Source organism: Balaenoptera physalus (genome assembly GCF_965194825.1).
Source record: "Balaenoptera physalus genome assembly, chromosome: 10".
Lineage (NCBI taxonomy): Eukaryota > Metazoa > Chordata > Mammalia > Artiodactyla > Balaenopteridae > Balaenoptera > Balaenoptera physalus.
Genome location: NC_138889.1, coordinates 63,821,670 through 63,837,661, shown reverse-complemented (window position 1 = coordinate 63,837,661; position 15,992 = coordinate 63,821,670). Strand labels below are relative to the sequence as shown.

At 45.0% G+C, this 15,992-nt stretch overlaps 1 protein-coding gene and 1 long non-coding RNA gene across 3 annotated transcripts in view; both read left to right on the top strand.

The window, feature by feature from the left end:
* The window catches only part of LOC309637238, a 135,516-nt gene that overhangs the window by 29,521 nt on the left and 90,003 nt on the right, over positions 1-15,992 (top strand). The gene's annotated exons all lie outside the window — the stretch shown is intronic.
* TRIM21 (tripartite motif containing 21) lies at positions 7,539-15,778 on the top strand. Of its 2 annotated transcripts, none has more exons than XM_082411403.1 (7): positions 7,539-7,663; positions 8,770-9,224; positions 9,725-9,820; positions 10,900-11,130; positions 13,840-13,862; positions 14,545-14,645; positions 14,941-15,778. In XM_082411403.1, exons 2-7 carry the CDS (start codon positions 8,817-8,819, stop codon positions 15,489-15,491), a joined length of 1,410 nt encoding a protein of 469 aa, XP_082267529.1. In that variant the 5' UTR covers positions 7,539-7,663; positions 8,770-8,816; the 3' UTR covers positions 15,492-15,778. The 2 variants fall into 2 exon arrangements, with proteins under 2 accessions (XP_082267529.1, XP_082267530.1); XM_082411404.1 differs by lacking the exon at positions 7,539-7,663 and adding an exon at positions 7,715-8,639.

Here is a 15,992-nt window from a genome sequence, read left to right as displayed (position 1 = left end):
ACTCACCATGGCTCCAGAGCGTGCGTCTCCTCTCATCTGAACCGGTGTTTGTGAAAAGCATTTTCTGCTGTGTCAATAAAGACCAGTACTTTATAATCCTCCTGATGGAGGGAGGGAAATAACAGGTCTGCTGAGATCTGCGTGCAAATCCAAGAGATTTTCATAGTTGAACTTCCTGAACCCCCTGAGTGCTGGGCCAGGGAGCCATGGGACTTGGAAGGAAGTAGCAAGCAGTACCTCCTGATGATTTCTCACAGGGGCCGCCAGAAGGAGACTAAAGTGCGCCTGCTCCTTCCCAAAGAGCCCGCCCCTGAATAGCCCAGCGATAAACGGAGGCAGGTGAGGACTAAGCGGATGGTTCTGAGACAGGCTGGAACCTGGGGCCCTTTGCTGCAGTGCTGCAGTGCTTGCACCTGGACACACCTCTCCTCAAGCAACAAAATACAAAGAAACTGTATGGGACTAAAAATAACTGCGTGCATGCCCAGATGGGGCAAATTCTGGACCCAAAAGTTAGAAAGAGACCAAAAAACCCAATTGCCACTTTTGAAGAGCCTAGAGCAAAAACAGGGGGTCGGAAGCAAAAGCAGGGTACTGAGCATGCCCCCTGCACACACCACCTAAGCAGTGGGCAAAACACCTAAGCCACCCCTCTGGCGTGACCCCTGGACACAGCCCTACCCTCACCCCATATAAGGAACAAACGTGCCCCCCCCTTCAGGAAGCAAGCAAGGGAACCTGTTGTTTGTTCTCACTCCCCTCTGCTGCAGCAGGGGCCCCAATAAAGCCTTGCTTGAATTTCTTGTCTGGCTTCTAGTCAATTTCTATTGATTGGGGAAGGCCAAGAACCCTGGTCGGTAATAGTTAGAGACTGGGACGTAGTCTGTCCTCCTGGGGCAACAGAGGCTGCAAGGAACTTCCATTTCTAGAGAGAATGAGAAATCAGGCATGTAACCAAGGAGACATGTGTAAGTGCTTTAAACATGGAGAGTGTGTTGGAAAGGAGAAAAGTTTTCTATCTAACTTTATGCCTGTACCTAGGGAATGAAGGTGGTTGAAAACAGTTATAATGATGAAACAATATCTCTCACCTGTTAATACCCTCAGGGATCATACATCAAGCATGATGTAGAAAAGCTGTGATCTATTTCTGGTTCTGTCACTCATCAACTGTGTGATAATGAGCAAATGACTTTAACTCCTTGAACCTTTCATGGTTCACTTGTAAACCGGGAATAATGATTATTTCATGGGATCATGGTTAGAATTATATTACAATAGAAAGGCACTCAGAAAGGAACTTGACACATCATATAAGCTCCATACATACTCCCTTTTCCTTTCCAATAGGAAATTGAGAACAGGCTTCAGTAATCTGCTTGGACTCTTCTGCATCGTCCATCCATATGCCTCACTTCCTCCACCACTCAGAGTTTTGGCTCTTTTAAAATAAACTTTTTCTTGGGATAAATTTAGATTTATGGAAAAGTTAAAAAGATAGTGTAGAGAATTTCTGTATACCCTTCACCCAGTTTTCTTAATGTTAACATAATACATAAACATGGTACATTTGTCAAAACTAAGGGACTAATATTGGTACATTACTATCAACTAAAGTTCAAATTTTATTTGGATTTCACCAGTTTTCTCACTAGTGTCTGTTTTCTGTCTGTTCCAGGATTCAATGTAGGTACTATATCCCAATTAGTCATCATGTCTCCTTAGTCTCTTCTGGTCTGTGATGGTTTCTCAATTTTTCCTTGGTTTTCATGACCTTGAGAGTCTTGAGAAAGTTGGTCAGTTATTTTGTAGAAAAGCCATCCTCTCTTCCTTTCTCTCTAGCATGAAAAGAAGACAATGTAGAGATGTCAGGCTACACTGCAGGATGTCCTGACGCCTCTTTTTTTAAATTTATTTTTATTTTTATTTCTTATACAAATTTTAAAGGTTACTTTCCATTTACAGTTATTACGAAATATTGTCTATATTCCCTGTGTTGTACAATACATTCTTGAGGCTGTCTTACACCCGATAGTTTGCAAGCTCCACTCCCCCACCCCTATATTTCCCCTCCACGCCCACTGGTAACCACTGTTTGTTCTCTATATCTGTGAGTCCTAACTCCTCTTTATTCCACTCCAGATTCCAGTGTTTCCTGCAGATTAGGGAACAGGATATTTTCAGGTTCTGTCTGCTTGAGGCTATTAGCAGTTCCTGGGGTTTTCCAGGTGGTTCTTTCAACCAGGAGACCAATCTCTCTGTCCTCCATGGGCCACACCCCAATATAAGCCTTCCTATACCTATTACACACCATTTTTTCATTCATTGAAATTTTGGAGTTTCTTATATTTCAGTTTCTAGGGATAAAGAGATCATTTTTTAATGAATTCTTAACTGTTTGTTGAAGTACTGACATCTCTCTGATGCAATATTTTCTTTAGCTTTTCCAGCACCTAATTCTAGGATGCTTTCTTTGCCTTACAAGTAATAAATATGGCTAATGCAAGGGTCAGCTCTCAAATCAGGGATGGGATAAAGAATGATAAATGGAAGTAGGCAGGTGAAACTTAAGTGTAATTCTATCTTCTTATGAGAGACTGCTCCCCATTCTACTCATTCTAAAATCTAAATTATCCAATATTATTTGAAATGGTTCACAAATTTGGGGTCCCTTTATTCACTGTGCTTTACCCAGAGATTAGAAAGGCATCAATCCTATCCTCTAGTAGCTTATGCCTCAAAAAAAGAGTAAATGTGTGTAAAAACTAAACTGGTATATTACTCTCTCCTTTAGTCGACAAGGAGGAATAGGGAAGGTTTTATATAAAAGAGGATGGTGTTTGAGTTGAGACTTTAAGGATACGTTGGCCTTAAATACATAAAAATAAAAGGCTTGCCTGGATTATAGTTAAGATCATTGTATATGGCATCAAGCAGAACTTAAACTCCTGACTTTTAAACTAGGCACCTTGTGCCAGGTACCTAGACTCTAAATGCAGCAGCATCCACTCTATAAAACTGAGATGATAAGACTACCTAGAGAGTTATAAATAAGATGATATGTATAAAACACCGAGCCAGTCATTTGCATGTTTGCTCTCAAATATATCCCTTCTCCCTCTTTATTGCAAGAGGTTAATTCCTGAATGCTGGGTTTCCCAGGCTCCCTTGTGATCTGGTTTCTAACTGGGTTTAGGCATTGCAAATATCGGAGGAAGATTGACCAGATCCTCTAGATGAACCTGAGGTATGATTAAACTAGTGACCTTTATTCAGCAGGCAGTGAGGGTAAGAAAAAAGAGAAGCAAGACAATCAGCCTTGGGGGAAAGGGAAGTGAGGCAAGGAAAAAATGCAAAACAATGCAGTTCAATGCATTGTCGCACTGGATAATGATTCACAATGAGTTTCAAAAAAGACCTGACAAGCTCCTTGGCCAGTGGGTTTGCTCATCAGAACGGCAAGAAGAAGCCTCATCTAGAAGTAGTCCACGGGAGAGAAAGGAAGGGAATTTATCAGTCCCACTCTCTCTATCTCTCCTATCAATGTTCACCTCATGGAGAACTAACTCCCTGCACTTTTTGCTTGTGGCATTTGCCTATAACAGCTGCTCAGAAATCTGGATCCCATGCCCTGCAGCGTGATGTCTCATCCAAATCCGAAAGTGTGCATATGGAGTGGTAACCCAGCACTGGTAGGGTGCTAAGAGAATAAGAGGGGGTTCAAGAGAATCTGATATGGTGCACAAGATTAGTATCCAATACATATCATCCTGCAAGACAATGGTGAAGGAAAATCTTCCCAATGGACAGAACTTGAAGCAGGGGGTTGTCTGCTTTGCTTGAAAAAAAAAAAAGATGAATTGATGTAGATGATGTAGATATACCACCTTGACTGTGTCTTACAGGTTGGCCTGTGGTCCAGGGCTGAAAAAAAAAAAAGATTCAAAGATTGATAACAAAGAGTTATGGATAGAAGTATGCATTGAACGTCTAGGAAAGGGTCCAGAGTGAAAATATTTTTGTCCCATGTGAATACACACCAGAGGACATACAACACAGAGAAGGCACTCAATAATCAGGGAAATAAGATGAGCCATCCTGTGGATGCTGATCAGCCTCTTCCCAGTCACATGTTGCTTGTTCAGTGGGCTCTTATACAAGTGTCTTTATCAGTAGTGGTAAACAGATAGCTTGAGGAGAAACCCATGCTCAGGCAGAGATTATATCCCTGCTGCTACCGACACTTGCACCTAAAAGGCCAACTCTGAAGCCTGATTTTTCCCTACTTCTAAGAGAATCTAGACAGTCTTCTAGTGGAATGTTAATTACATTGAACCGACAGCAATTTGTCCTCACAAAGTAGGTACTGTTCCAGAGACAGATTCATTTTCCATCTTACATTGCTTCTGCCAGCACCACCATTTTTAGACTTACACCATCTGCGTATCCAACAATATCACCTGCAACCAAGGAACTAATTTTACAGTCCAAGAATTCTGATAATGGGATTGCCCTGTGGAATGCAGTGGTCTGACAATGTACACCATCAGCCAGAAAAAGTTGGCCCAATAAAACTCTGGGATGTACTGCTGAAGGCTCAGGTATGGCAGCAATTTGGAAACCCCACCCTATGATATAGGAAGGTTGTCCCATAAATTCTGGTACATGCTTAAAATCAACAACTAATATGTGATGGCATTTTTTTATATCCATTATAAACACACTCTTCAGAGAATCAAGAAGGGAGGTGGATGTGGCCCCTATTACCATCAAACTAGTAATATTTACAGAACATTTTCTTTCCACACCGCCGCCCCCCAACATAGGGCTCAGCACTGTTCGAATGGTCTAGTAAAGAAAGGAGAAGCTCTTCCACCAGAGTAAGAAAATCTGTTCTAATAACTAGGAATTTGCCACTATCCCCTGGCTCTTTGGGGCTTCTTCAGCCACTGAAGAAATAGAGGATGGGGTTTCTATACTAGCTGGAATGACTTATCCCTATTACCAAGACAACTTGAGTTGCTGGTACATAATGGGGGCAAGGAGGACTATGCCTAAAACCTAAAATATGCATTGGAGAGATTCCTAGTTACCATTGTCCAGTAACAACGGCCAATGCATTAAAGACAGGAGCATTGATATTGAACCTTCAGGAATGAAGTTTTGGGTCACCTTACTAGGAAAAGAACACTGAAGTACTAAAGTGCTGGCAGTGAATGAGGAAAATTTGGAATGAGTGGCAACTTTGGTCTTATAGCCAATTGCCAAGGTGGGAACTGCTGCAGCTATGTATGCATTATGTTAATTGATCCGTGTGCATAGTATTGAACATTTGCCAAAGCAACCCTGTGGCGTATGTATTAACATCCTCATATAACAGATGAGGAAACTGATGCTGAGAGAAATGGCATGTCAGTAGTAAATAGCAAGGCTAGCACTGAAGCCGGTCTGCCCTGTCATGAGACCTGTGCTCTTTTCTACAGTTCTCCTCGCAACAGTTCTACTTCGTGCCTGCTGGAAACCACAAAGGGTCTGCAGTGATGTGAAGCAGAGTCATTTTCTGAGTGTTTTCAAACTCACATACAAGTCTCTTCTTCCTTTCTTTTTTTTTTTTGTTTGTTTGTTTGTTTGTTGTTTAACTCTGTTTCCAACTTTGCTTTCTGGGACTATGTTCCTGGAATTAAGTCTGGGTACAGTGGCACAATTTGGACATTGGATATCACCTGAGAGCCTTTCACTGAGCAAATTCTCTTAAAAACAGAATTGGAAATTTCAAAGAAGCATGAACTGTCTTTAGGTTTCCAAAATCTATAGACAATATTAAGTGAAGTTCAACGGATGCTTTTACCTTAAGTTATACAAGGACCCAAAAAAAAAAAAAAAAAGAATGAGTAAGAAGGAATTGAGAATTCTTCTAGCCTTACCATCCTTCCTCTTTTCTCCTTCCTCCTCTACAGCCACATTTCTATCAGCTGCCCCTGCAGCCTCTGCCTGAACTATCAGGGCAGCCCGTTATCTCCTGGCTGTCCCTAAAATGAGGATTTTCCCTGGAACTTTAACTCTCATGCACCTATGCCTACTGCGTCACTTAAAGCAAGTCACCTCACTCCATTCAGCCTCTGTGTCCGTTCCTGCAATATGAGTAATAAACCCTGAATTGCTAAGTTGTTGTGTGACTTAAATAATATAACCTCACTTAGTAGTATTATTCACAATAGCCAAAAGATGGAAGCCACCCAAGCATCCATTGACAGATGAATGGATAATCAAAATGTATACCCAGGGGCTTCCCTGGTGGCGCAGTGGTTGAGAATCTGCCTGCCGATGCAGGGGACACGGGTTCGAGCTCTGGTCTGGGAGGATCCCACATGCCGCAGAGCAACTAGGCCCATGAGCCACAACTACTGAGCCTGCGTGTCTGGAGCCTGTGCTCCGTAACAAGAGAGGCTGCGATAGTGAGAGGCCCGCGCACCGCGATGAAGAGTGGCCCCCGCTTGCCGCAACTGGAGAAAGCCCTTGTACAGAAACGAAGACCCAACACAGCCAAAAATAATTAATTAATTAATTAAAAAATAGAGCTCCCTATTAAAAAAAACAAAAACAGATAACGAAAAAAAAAAAACCAAACCCAAATATCAAACAAAGCCCAATTATTAAAAAAAAAAAAGTATACCCAGACACTGGAATATTATTCAGCCTTAAAGAGGAAGGAAATCCTGTTACATGCTACAACATGGATGAACCTTGAGGACATTACGTTAAGTAAAAGAAACCAGTCACGAAGGGACAAATACTGTATGATTCCACTCACAATGAGGCACCTAAAATAGTCAAACTCACAGAAACAGAAAACAGAACGGTGGTTGCCAGGGTCTGAGGGGAGGGAATGGGAAATTATTGTTTGGCAAGATGAAGAAAGTTCTGTGCATGGGTGGTGGTAATGGTTGTACAACACTGTGAATGTACTGAATGCCACTGAACTATACACTTAAAATTGGTTAAGATGGTAAATGTTATGTGTATTTTCCCACAACTTTAAAAATAATAATAATAAAAATAATAAAACAGCCAGAGAAAATCCCTAGCTCAGTGATTAGTGCACAGTTGGTGCTGAATAAATGTCAAGTCCCTTCTTACCACTCACTGATGTGATGCCACCTTGGGGTAATGCGAAAAACATCTCTCTCCCCCTGATATTAAAAGAATATCAAGTCTCCTGAAAAGGAATTGTTTTGGGAAGTAGGAAACAGAAGGTGGCCTTTGCGGAAGAGCTCCGGGCACTCCTGTCCATCCAAACCTCCTTAAGAGCCGCTCCTGCACGCGGGCACACCACGTAGGCGTGGGGTGACGACCAGTGTCAGATAAAGCAGCATGACTCCTCCACGTAGCAGATAACGATATTTTACTCTATTAGACAATGGGGACACGGGAGGGAGCGCAAAGCAAGGACTAAATGCTGCGGAGCTTTCACTCAGTCCCAGCCTCCAAAAAGCCCCAGCCCACGGCTCGCGTCGCAGGCCGCACCTCAACCCCTCCTCCTTCCTCCTCCCTTTGCCCCGCCCACTCTCCTCCTGCTCCGCCCCCTCCCTTTCAGACTGGCCTTTGACAGGAAATCGAAAGTGAAACAGGCAGCCGGCTAGTATCTGCTAAGTGCCTTGAAAAGGTGAGTGAATTTGGCTAGACCGAGGTACCCCAGCCCTGCCTTGGGGACCTCTCCCCCTTCCCCAGATCGGAAGAGCCCCTTCCTAAGCAGTCCCCACCCCTAGAGCCTTAGATCTCAGTTTTCCCTTCGCAACAGGTCTCCCTCAACCCTAACCCAGCAGTTCTTCCCCTGCTGCCTGGGTGGAGGCTGGGCTGCGAACCTGACTTCCAAGAAGGAGCTCGGGCTGCCCTGCTGCCAGCACCTGAGCTGGGATGAAGGACCCAGGGAAACTGGGAGAACTAGGATGGCAACCTAGCTCGGAGGGTGGTCCAGGGGAGCCCGGTGTGGGGTGGGTCTGCAATCCCTGAGACTCCCATCCCCAAAAGGCCCCCTCTGGAGGTGAGAGGGACAGGGTTGCTTAGAGTGTTAGAAACGTATGGGTCTATGCCCTGGAAGAAACGAAGACAGGTGCCAGGTTCAGAGTAGCTGAGAGAAGAGCCCAGGAAGTGCTCAATCAACCACACATTCGTGTGTATGTGTGTGTGTGTACACATATGTATATACATATACACATATACATACGTGCACATACAGATATACATATATACTTATGAGAGTATATAAGAATAAATATTCTTATATATATTCATACTACAGATAGATAGATATAGATAGTTCCTGCCATTATTGCAAAAATTAATGAAGATCTACGTGAAGTATGTAGCACCTGGCACCTGGAAGGTGCATGGTAAATGGTCGCTACTATTAGGATTAGCTCTCAACAGAGTCGAAGACCAGTGACCTGAGATGGAAGATGGACAGGTAAAGCCTGAGCACTGAGAGCTTAAGAAGAGATGGACATGATGAAAGTTGAATTGTAAGCAGCTGTATCTCAGGTTCTCAACAATTTTTGCTCTCTCTTTTGGGGACTCAGTTTCCCCTTCTGTCTGACTGGATCAGTGAACCAGACTGTGGAGGAGAAGCTCTTGTTATTCAGGTTGAGTTCCTTTTCTTTTCTTGTTTTCACCCCCTCCAGCTCACTCTGCCTGGTGGTTTCCTTTGAATTGTCTTGCTTTTCTCACACAGCTCTTCTCGTCTCCTCCTTTCCTCTTCTTCCCTCCCACTAGGCCACTGGAAGATCTCCCCAGTGCTGCTGAATAGGAACATTACCCCTATGGCCTCAGCAGTGCCCTTGGCAATGATGTGGGAGGAGGTCACGTGCGCTATCTGCCTGGATCCCATGGTGGAGCCCGTGAGCATCGAATGTGGTCACAGCTTCTGCCAGGAATGCATCTCTGAGGTTGGGAAAAATGGGGGCAGCGTCTGTCCTGTGTGCCGGCACCACTTCCTGCTCCGGAACCTCCGGCCCAATCGACAGGTGGCCAACATGGTGGAGAATCTTAGAAAAATCAGCCAGGATGCCAAGGAGGGCACACAAGGCGAGCTGTGTGTGGTGCACAGAGAGAAACTTCACCTATTTTGTAAGAAAGATGGAAAGGCGCTTTGCTGGGTGTGTTCGCAGTCCCAGAAACACCGTGACCACCCCATGGTCCCCATTGAGGAGGCTGCTCAGGAGTACCAGGTGAGGCCTTAGCATGGAGGCGCGAACAGGTAGAAAGGGGATAGGGCCTTGATGACTGCTTTGTTCCCCAGGGCTGGGAATGGGAGGGAGTCACCTGTGGAGTTGAGGGGATGGGGAAAGGGTGGGGGTCTCCTGCCTTCTGTGTCTAATTTAAGGGGAGAATTGCAAGCTCAGCACAATTTTCTCATTCCCCAGGAGCAGGGTATATGCAATGGGAAAATGCTGCATGGATCATATTTCCTTGTGGCCTCCTGGTTAATTAAGAATGAGTAGTGCCCCCATCCCTACTACCCCAACAGTGTGGCTCTATTTTGTAAGAAACATCAGGCTTTTTCCAAAGTCTTCCCATCCACAGAATTCCTACCCCAAACAGACTCTAGTTCTTGCTGATCCTCTGCACTCAGACTTTTCTAAGAACCAGTATGCTCTTCCCCCACCTCATGCCACCGCATCTTACTTCTTGATCTGAGTGGACATTAACCTGCTATCTTTCTCTGCAGGAGAAGCTCCAGGTGGCACTACAGAAACTAAGAAACAAGCAGGAGTTGGCTGAGAAGTTGGAAGTGGATGTTGCAATGAAGAAAGCAGCCTGGAAGGCAAGAGTCATGTCCTGAAGGGAATCTTAGATCAGAAGCCTGGGGAGGGTCCAGGGTCCTGGACTCAAGAAAGCCCTAACCGTAGCTACGCCAGTCCCTATATGTCACTCCCCAAGAACCAACTGTCCCCTAGGTCTCCTGATGGAGGGGAATAAAAAAGGGTGGAGCTCAAAGAGAGCTCCCAATCAGATGGAGAGTCTTAAGAGAAGGTGCTGAGGGACAAGACATACCCTGAAGCTCCTGCTGCTTGAGCCCAGTCTCTGGAGATGACAGCACAGAGCCTCAGTGTCTGGGACAGAGGAATCCCAGGAGAGATGCCAGTGGCTTGGCCTGTCAGGAAACGACAAGGGCTGTGAGGAACAGACTTAAGGGAACCATCAAGGTCTAAGGTAGGAAAAACAGTCTGACCAGTTGGTTGCTTGACCATGTCCAGATCACTGGTCCAAAGTGTAATGGAGAGCTACAGCTTGTTCTGCACCAGGCATTAGGAGGTGGGGCGTGTCAGGGACTAGGAGGGAGCGGAAGGAGCTCATGGCCAAGAGATCCCAGAAGAGGAAGATCTGGGACCGGGGAAGGGTGAGTCAGGCTGTGGTGGCAAAAGGGGTCACCCTGTGTCATCGAGTGACCCTCCAGTTACAAGCAGGAGAGAGCAAGCCAAGAATATCCCAAAGACTCCTTTCCCCCAGAACTTAGGAACGGGGTTGTGAGCCTGTCTTTGCGAGGTTGTTGGCGGTGGGGCCAGGTGTTCCTCCCTCAGCTACTCACTGAGATATGAAGACCAAGGGGCATGTTTGGGTGGTGATTTGAAGGAGGTTGAGGAAATCTCCGATACCATAGGCAGATGCAGCTGTGGCTGGAGGGCAGCTGTGGTGCGCTCCCACCGGTCCCATTCCCCTCTTAGTCCCAGGAGCCTCAGCCCCCTACCTCCCCAGCAAAACTGTATACGTGTGTGTTTATCCCCAGACAGAGCCAGAGTGGTGAGTCTTCGAGGAATAGAAATAGATATGGGCACTTCCAGTCCCAAAGCTTAGGAGACTGTGATAAAAAAACCACCTCTTTTCTTTCCATTGACACCAAAGGGGAAGGTTGAGGCACACAAATTGAGGGTTCATGAAGAGTTTGTAAGACAGAAAAACTTCCTGGCTGAAGAGGAGCAGAGGCAACTGCAGAAGCTGGAGGCGGATGAGAGGGAAGAGCTGAGAGTCCTGGGGGCCACAGAGGCCGGGCTGGCCCAGCAGAGCCAGGCCCTGCAGGAGCTGATCGCAGAGCTAGAGAGGAGGAGTCGGGGCTCAGCGCTGGAACTGCTGCAGGTGAGGCCTGAGGACGGGCTCCCCTCTGAGATGCAAGGAGTAATTGAAAAAAGCCAGAGCTCTTCGGGGCTACCTTCAGAGCACACAGAGACTTGGTCCCTGGAGTTTTCTTAAATAAAACAAACTGGAATTCAGACCCATGAGTGGTTTGCATTCAAGGCATGGAAAGGTACAAATTTAGGTGGGAATATTCCATGCAGCAATTAAAAGAAATGGACATCTCTGGTAAGTGCCTGCTCTAATACATACCAGATTCATGACCTTGAGAAAGTACCTTAATCTTTCTGAGGATTAGGTTTCTCATATGTTAAACGGATATTATAGTATTACATATCTCCAAGAGACAGTAGCCCAGCCCCAGCCCTGCCACCAGTTCTCTCTGTTAACCCTAAGTTGTCATTTTCCTTTCCTAGACCTAATTTCTCTATTTGTGAAACAAGGGGGAGGGAGTGGGCTAAATAACAGGGTTTCCCCAGGATTTAGTCATAAGTTTATCGTCTTTACACATTCTGCTACTTCTGTGAACTACCCAAATGATTTGAGCATGTTACTTTTTTCTTTAAATTGTCTCACTCTTTTACCTGAATAAATTTAGTTTAAAAGGAAATTTGTCCTCACAGACAAATATCATGATATCACTTATATGTGGAATCTAAAAAAATAATACAAAGGAACTTATTTTACAAAGCAGAAACAGAATCACAGACATAAAAAACAGACTTATGGTTACCAAGGGGGAAAGGGGGTGGGAGATAAATTAGAGATTTGGGACTAACAGATATACACTACTGTATATAAAATAGATAAATAACAAGGACCTACTGAATAGCACAGGGAACTGTATTCAATATCTTGCAATAATCTATAATGGAAAAGAATCTGAAAAAGAATCGATATGTATATATATGTGTAACTGAATCACTTTGCCGTACACCTGAAACATTAACTGTACTTCAATTGAAATCAACTATACTTCAATTTAAAAAATAAGAAAAAAAGAGACAGGGGGCAAAAACAGGGTCCGCTCTTGGGAAAGCCGCACAGGGTCCTGCTCGGTTTCAGTACGTATAAAATGCTTAGAACAGTACCTGGAATACAGTATGTGGTTGCATAAATGTTAGTTAATTTTATTATCATTTATATTATGAAATACCTACTGAACATAAAAACAGTAGATTGGAAATGAGGAAATAAAGCTAAAAGTAAAATAACAGAAATAAAATTAAACCTTGTGAGCATAATTTTGTCCTCCCAGGAAAATCAGGACCAGGAAATGAGAATTTTAGAGAAATATTAAAATGTAACTTTGTTTCTCCCTTATTTGGCCTAAGCCAGTGTTCTCATTTGGTAATATAGCTTAGATGTATATGCTAATTGCATGAATTATTGAGTTATATGGCTATCCTTGTGACTTTGCTTGTTCTATGCCTGTTTCCTAATCTGTAAATGGAATATAAATAACAGTACTTACCTAATAGGAGTTTAGTAACAATTAAACAAGACAAGTTATACAAAAAAAAGAAAAAGAAATTTGTCCTAAGCAATAGTAGCCATGTGTTATGTTACTGATACATTTTCTAATGTATTTCATAACAATAATATTAATAACTGCAAATTCTTAAATAGCACATAAAACATGCCAGGTGTTTAGTCCCTCATGACAATGCAATGAGGTGGATGCTACTGTTATCCCCATTTCATAGATGAGAAAACTAAGGTGCAGAGATGTGAAGAGATTTAGTGAGAGACTAAAGCTAAATAGCTTAACCAAGTTCACCTGAACAGTAAGAGGTATTAAGTAGAACACACATTAATGAATTTTTTTTAACTATTTTTTATAAATTCATTGATGTGTGTTCTACTTAAAGTCATCTCATATCCACCAATGATATGCTTGCCTCACTTTGGGAAGCTTTGGACTAGATGGTCTCAAAAGTCCCTCTGCTATAACATTCTATGGTTCCTCTTTTCCCTGCACCTTTTCACTGTCTCGGGGTCAGATATGGTCATGAAGCCATTTCTGGTTTGTGCAAAAAAGCCCACAGGATTGGTTTGACTTGGCAGGCTCTCTTCTTCCCATTATCTAAGTCTTGCTTCTGCCCAGCATTGAGCAGAGCTTTCTAAGGCACTTTTGCCTGGGCCTAGGAGCCTGCCGGTTCCCAGGTAAGGACCCCAACCCCTGCCACAGAATATTCTCAGATGTTTTGGTTTCACATACGTGACAGGGGCTACGTTAACTACAGCAGAGGACAGAGCTCTAACTAGCCAGCCCTTCCTCCCCAAATGGTGCAAGCCCACAAATAAGAGCAGTTTCTGTGCATTCTGTGCATGCTGACTTGGCCATTCTTTCGCTGTGACTGTCTCTGGGCCTCAGCCAGGCTGGCTATTTGCCCCTTTTTTCTCTCCCACCCACCCCCACCAAGAATCTGGTCTTTTTAATTTGTTTTCTCAGTCAGAGTTTGTAAGCTGCTCTTCCTTCCCCTAATTGTAAGTCACACCCGTGCTGGGTTTCTGCTTCCCCCACAAGCACCCACACATGCCTTTTGTTCCAAGCTTGTCGGAAGCGTCTTTTGGGCCTTGGCCCAGAGGGATGGGGCAGAGAGCAGTGTCCTGTGGACCTCAGGGTGGCATCGCGTCACCCACAGGACTGAAGTCTCAGTCCTAAACCAATGACTCCAGATCTTACTCTCTTGTCTCTTTTCTCCTCAGGAGGTGAAAAGTGTCCTGGAAAGGTAAGGAGAGGTTTTCTTTGTTAGAAGATGGGGCAGCAGGAGGCATATATACCTGTGAAAAATGGTTTTGAGTTAGAAAATGTGCATTGAAGTTATCCCCATCCTCTTCCCTATTCTCAAAGACCCAATCCTCCATAAAATATTTTCTGGTCTCAGAAGGCTAATTAATGGGCATCTCAGTTGGTGAGTTGCCCAAAGTAATTGGACTGTAACGTCTTCACAAAGTGAAGTTATGACCAACAGAGAAGTTCTGAGTCTACAGCCTGCTGGGACTCCTTCTTTAAAAAGAATCTAACCAGTTTCAAACCTCCCAGAAAGAGCCATGGGTAAGACCCACGATAGGGGTGGGACTCCTTAGGTTCCTCATGGAAGTGATTCAGCCTATATCAGACACCTTGATGTAAAATGAAACAGAATGTGCTTGCGTGGTGACCTCAGGCTCGGAGTGGAGATACAGACTGTCCAGGTGCTGCAGAGGCCCACTGTAGCCAGCAAGGCTTGGATAGAAACTAAATCCTACCTCCTTTTGCCCTTCACCCTCAGGAATCCTAACACAGGAGGTGTTTTTGCAAATTTGCATTATATTAAATTATCAGTCATCCCCGAAGGCGATTATAGCAACAGGATTTGGGAAGGGTGAGGTAGGAGTTGGAGTCAGGGTCTCTAACTCTTTTTCCCACAGGAGTGAGTCCTGGAACCTGAAGGAGCTGGACATCACCTCCCCAGACCTGAGGAATGTGTGCTACGTGCCCGGGGTTAAGAAGATGCTGAGGACATGTGGAGGTGAGGCCAGTACCAGGGGTGTGGGACTGGCCTGCCAGGAGTGAAAGGGGATAAGGAGGATGCACAGTGCATCCCAGGGTTGGGGAGTGATGGCAGGTCAGAGTAGGTGGGGCAGGGGCAGAAATAGGGAAGGTGGTTGCCTCAAAGGTCAGGGCAAGGGTCAGAGTTGGCTAGGGCGTCATTTCCTCACCCAGTGAGGCTCAGGGTCACCCTTTCATCCACATCCCCCCACCATAGGCACAGGGTCACTGACTCCCCACACTCTCCTGGCCTGACTGTGGTCTTCTCTCTGCAGTACACATCACTCTGGATCCACATACAGCCAATCCGTGGCTCATCCTTTCGAAGAATCGGAGACAAGTGAGGCTTGGAAACACCCAGCAGGAAGTGCCTGAAAATGAGGAGAGATTTGATACCTACCCCATGGTCCTGGGTGCCCAGCGCTTTGACTCTGGAAAAGTTTACTGGGAGGTAGATGTGACGGAAAAGGAGGCCTGGGACCTGGGGGTTTGTAGAGACTCCGTGCAGAGGAAGGGGCAGTTTTTGCTCAGCCCCAACAATGGCTTCTGGACAATTTGGCTATGGAACAAACAAAACTATGAGGCTGGCACCTGCCCCCATACCCCACTCCACCTTCAGGTGCCTCCACGCCGAGTTGGGATCTTCCTAGACTATGAGGCCAGCACTGTTTCCTTCTACAACATCACTGACCATGGTTCCCTCATCTACACCTTCTCTGAATGTGCCTTCAATGGACCTCTGCGGCCCTTCTTCAATCCTGGTTTCAATGACGGAGGAAGAAATGCGGCCCCTCTGATCCTCTGTCCACTGACGATGGGCTCGTAGGGATCCAGATGGCTCTCTCTGGACACCAGCACCTCTCTGTTGGTTCCCCTTCTCAGCCACTGGCCCTGTCTCCTTTGCCCATGAACTCCAAACCACCTTTGTCTCTGCAGAGGTGTCAGGATGCCAGCAGGCAAACTGTGGCAAGGAGGTCACCAGAGGTCTATGTCAAATGACCTGCAACACCAATATTCCTGCCCTGCATTGCTTTAGGATTCCCTTCATGAAACAAGCTACTTGTATTTGGCCCCCAAACTCATCTGGATCAACTAAAACATGTTTCTGCCTTCCTTATGTGATTCGAGTTTTGTTTTCTCCTCTCCATCTCTAGGCCTTTGGTCAGATCCCTACTACGTATCTTGCAAAGGGCTTCCTGAATAAATTGGGCCTCAGTCTACCCCATCATTCCTGTCTCATACACATCTAGGATTATCTTTCCAACATACACGCATCAGATCATGAGTGGCTCCCCACTGCCTATAGAAAAACAGCCATTAGCAGCCA

Excerpts from the sequence above, each read along its gene's own strand:
- TRIM21 (XM_082411403.1), top strand. The coding sequence starts at position 8,817 with ATGGCCTCAGCAGTGCCCTTGGCAATGATGTGGGAGGAGGTCACGTGC. Across the intron at positions 11,131-13,839 it reads CAGCGCTGGAACTGCTGCAG|GAGGTGAAAAGTGTCCTGGA; the intron begins GTGAGGCCTGAG and ends TTTTCTCCTCAG. Across the intron at positions 13,863-14,544 it reads GTGAAAAGTGTCCTGGAAAG|GAGTGAGTCCTGGAACCTGA; the intron begins GTAAGGAGAGGT and ends TTTTTCCCACAG.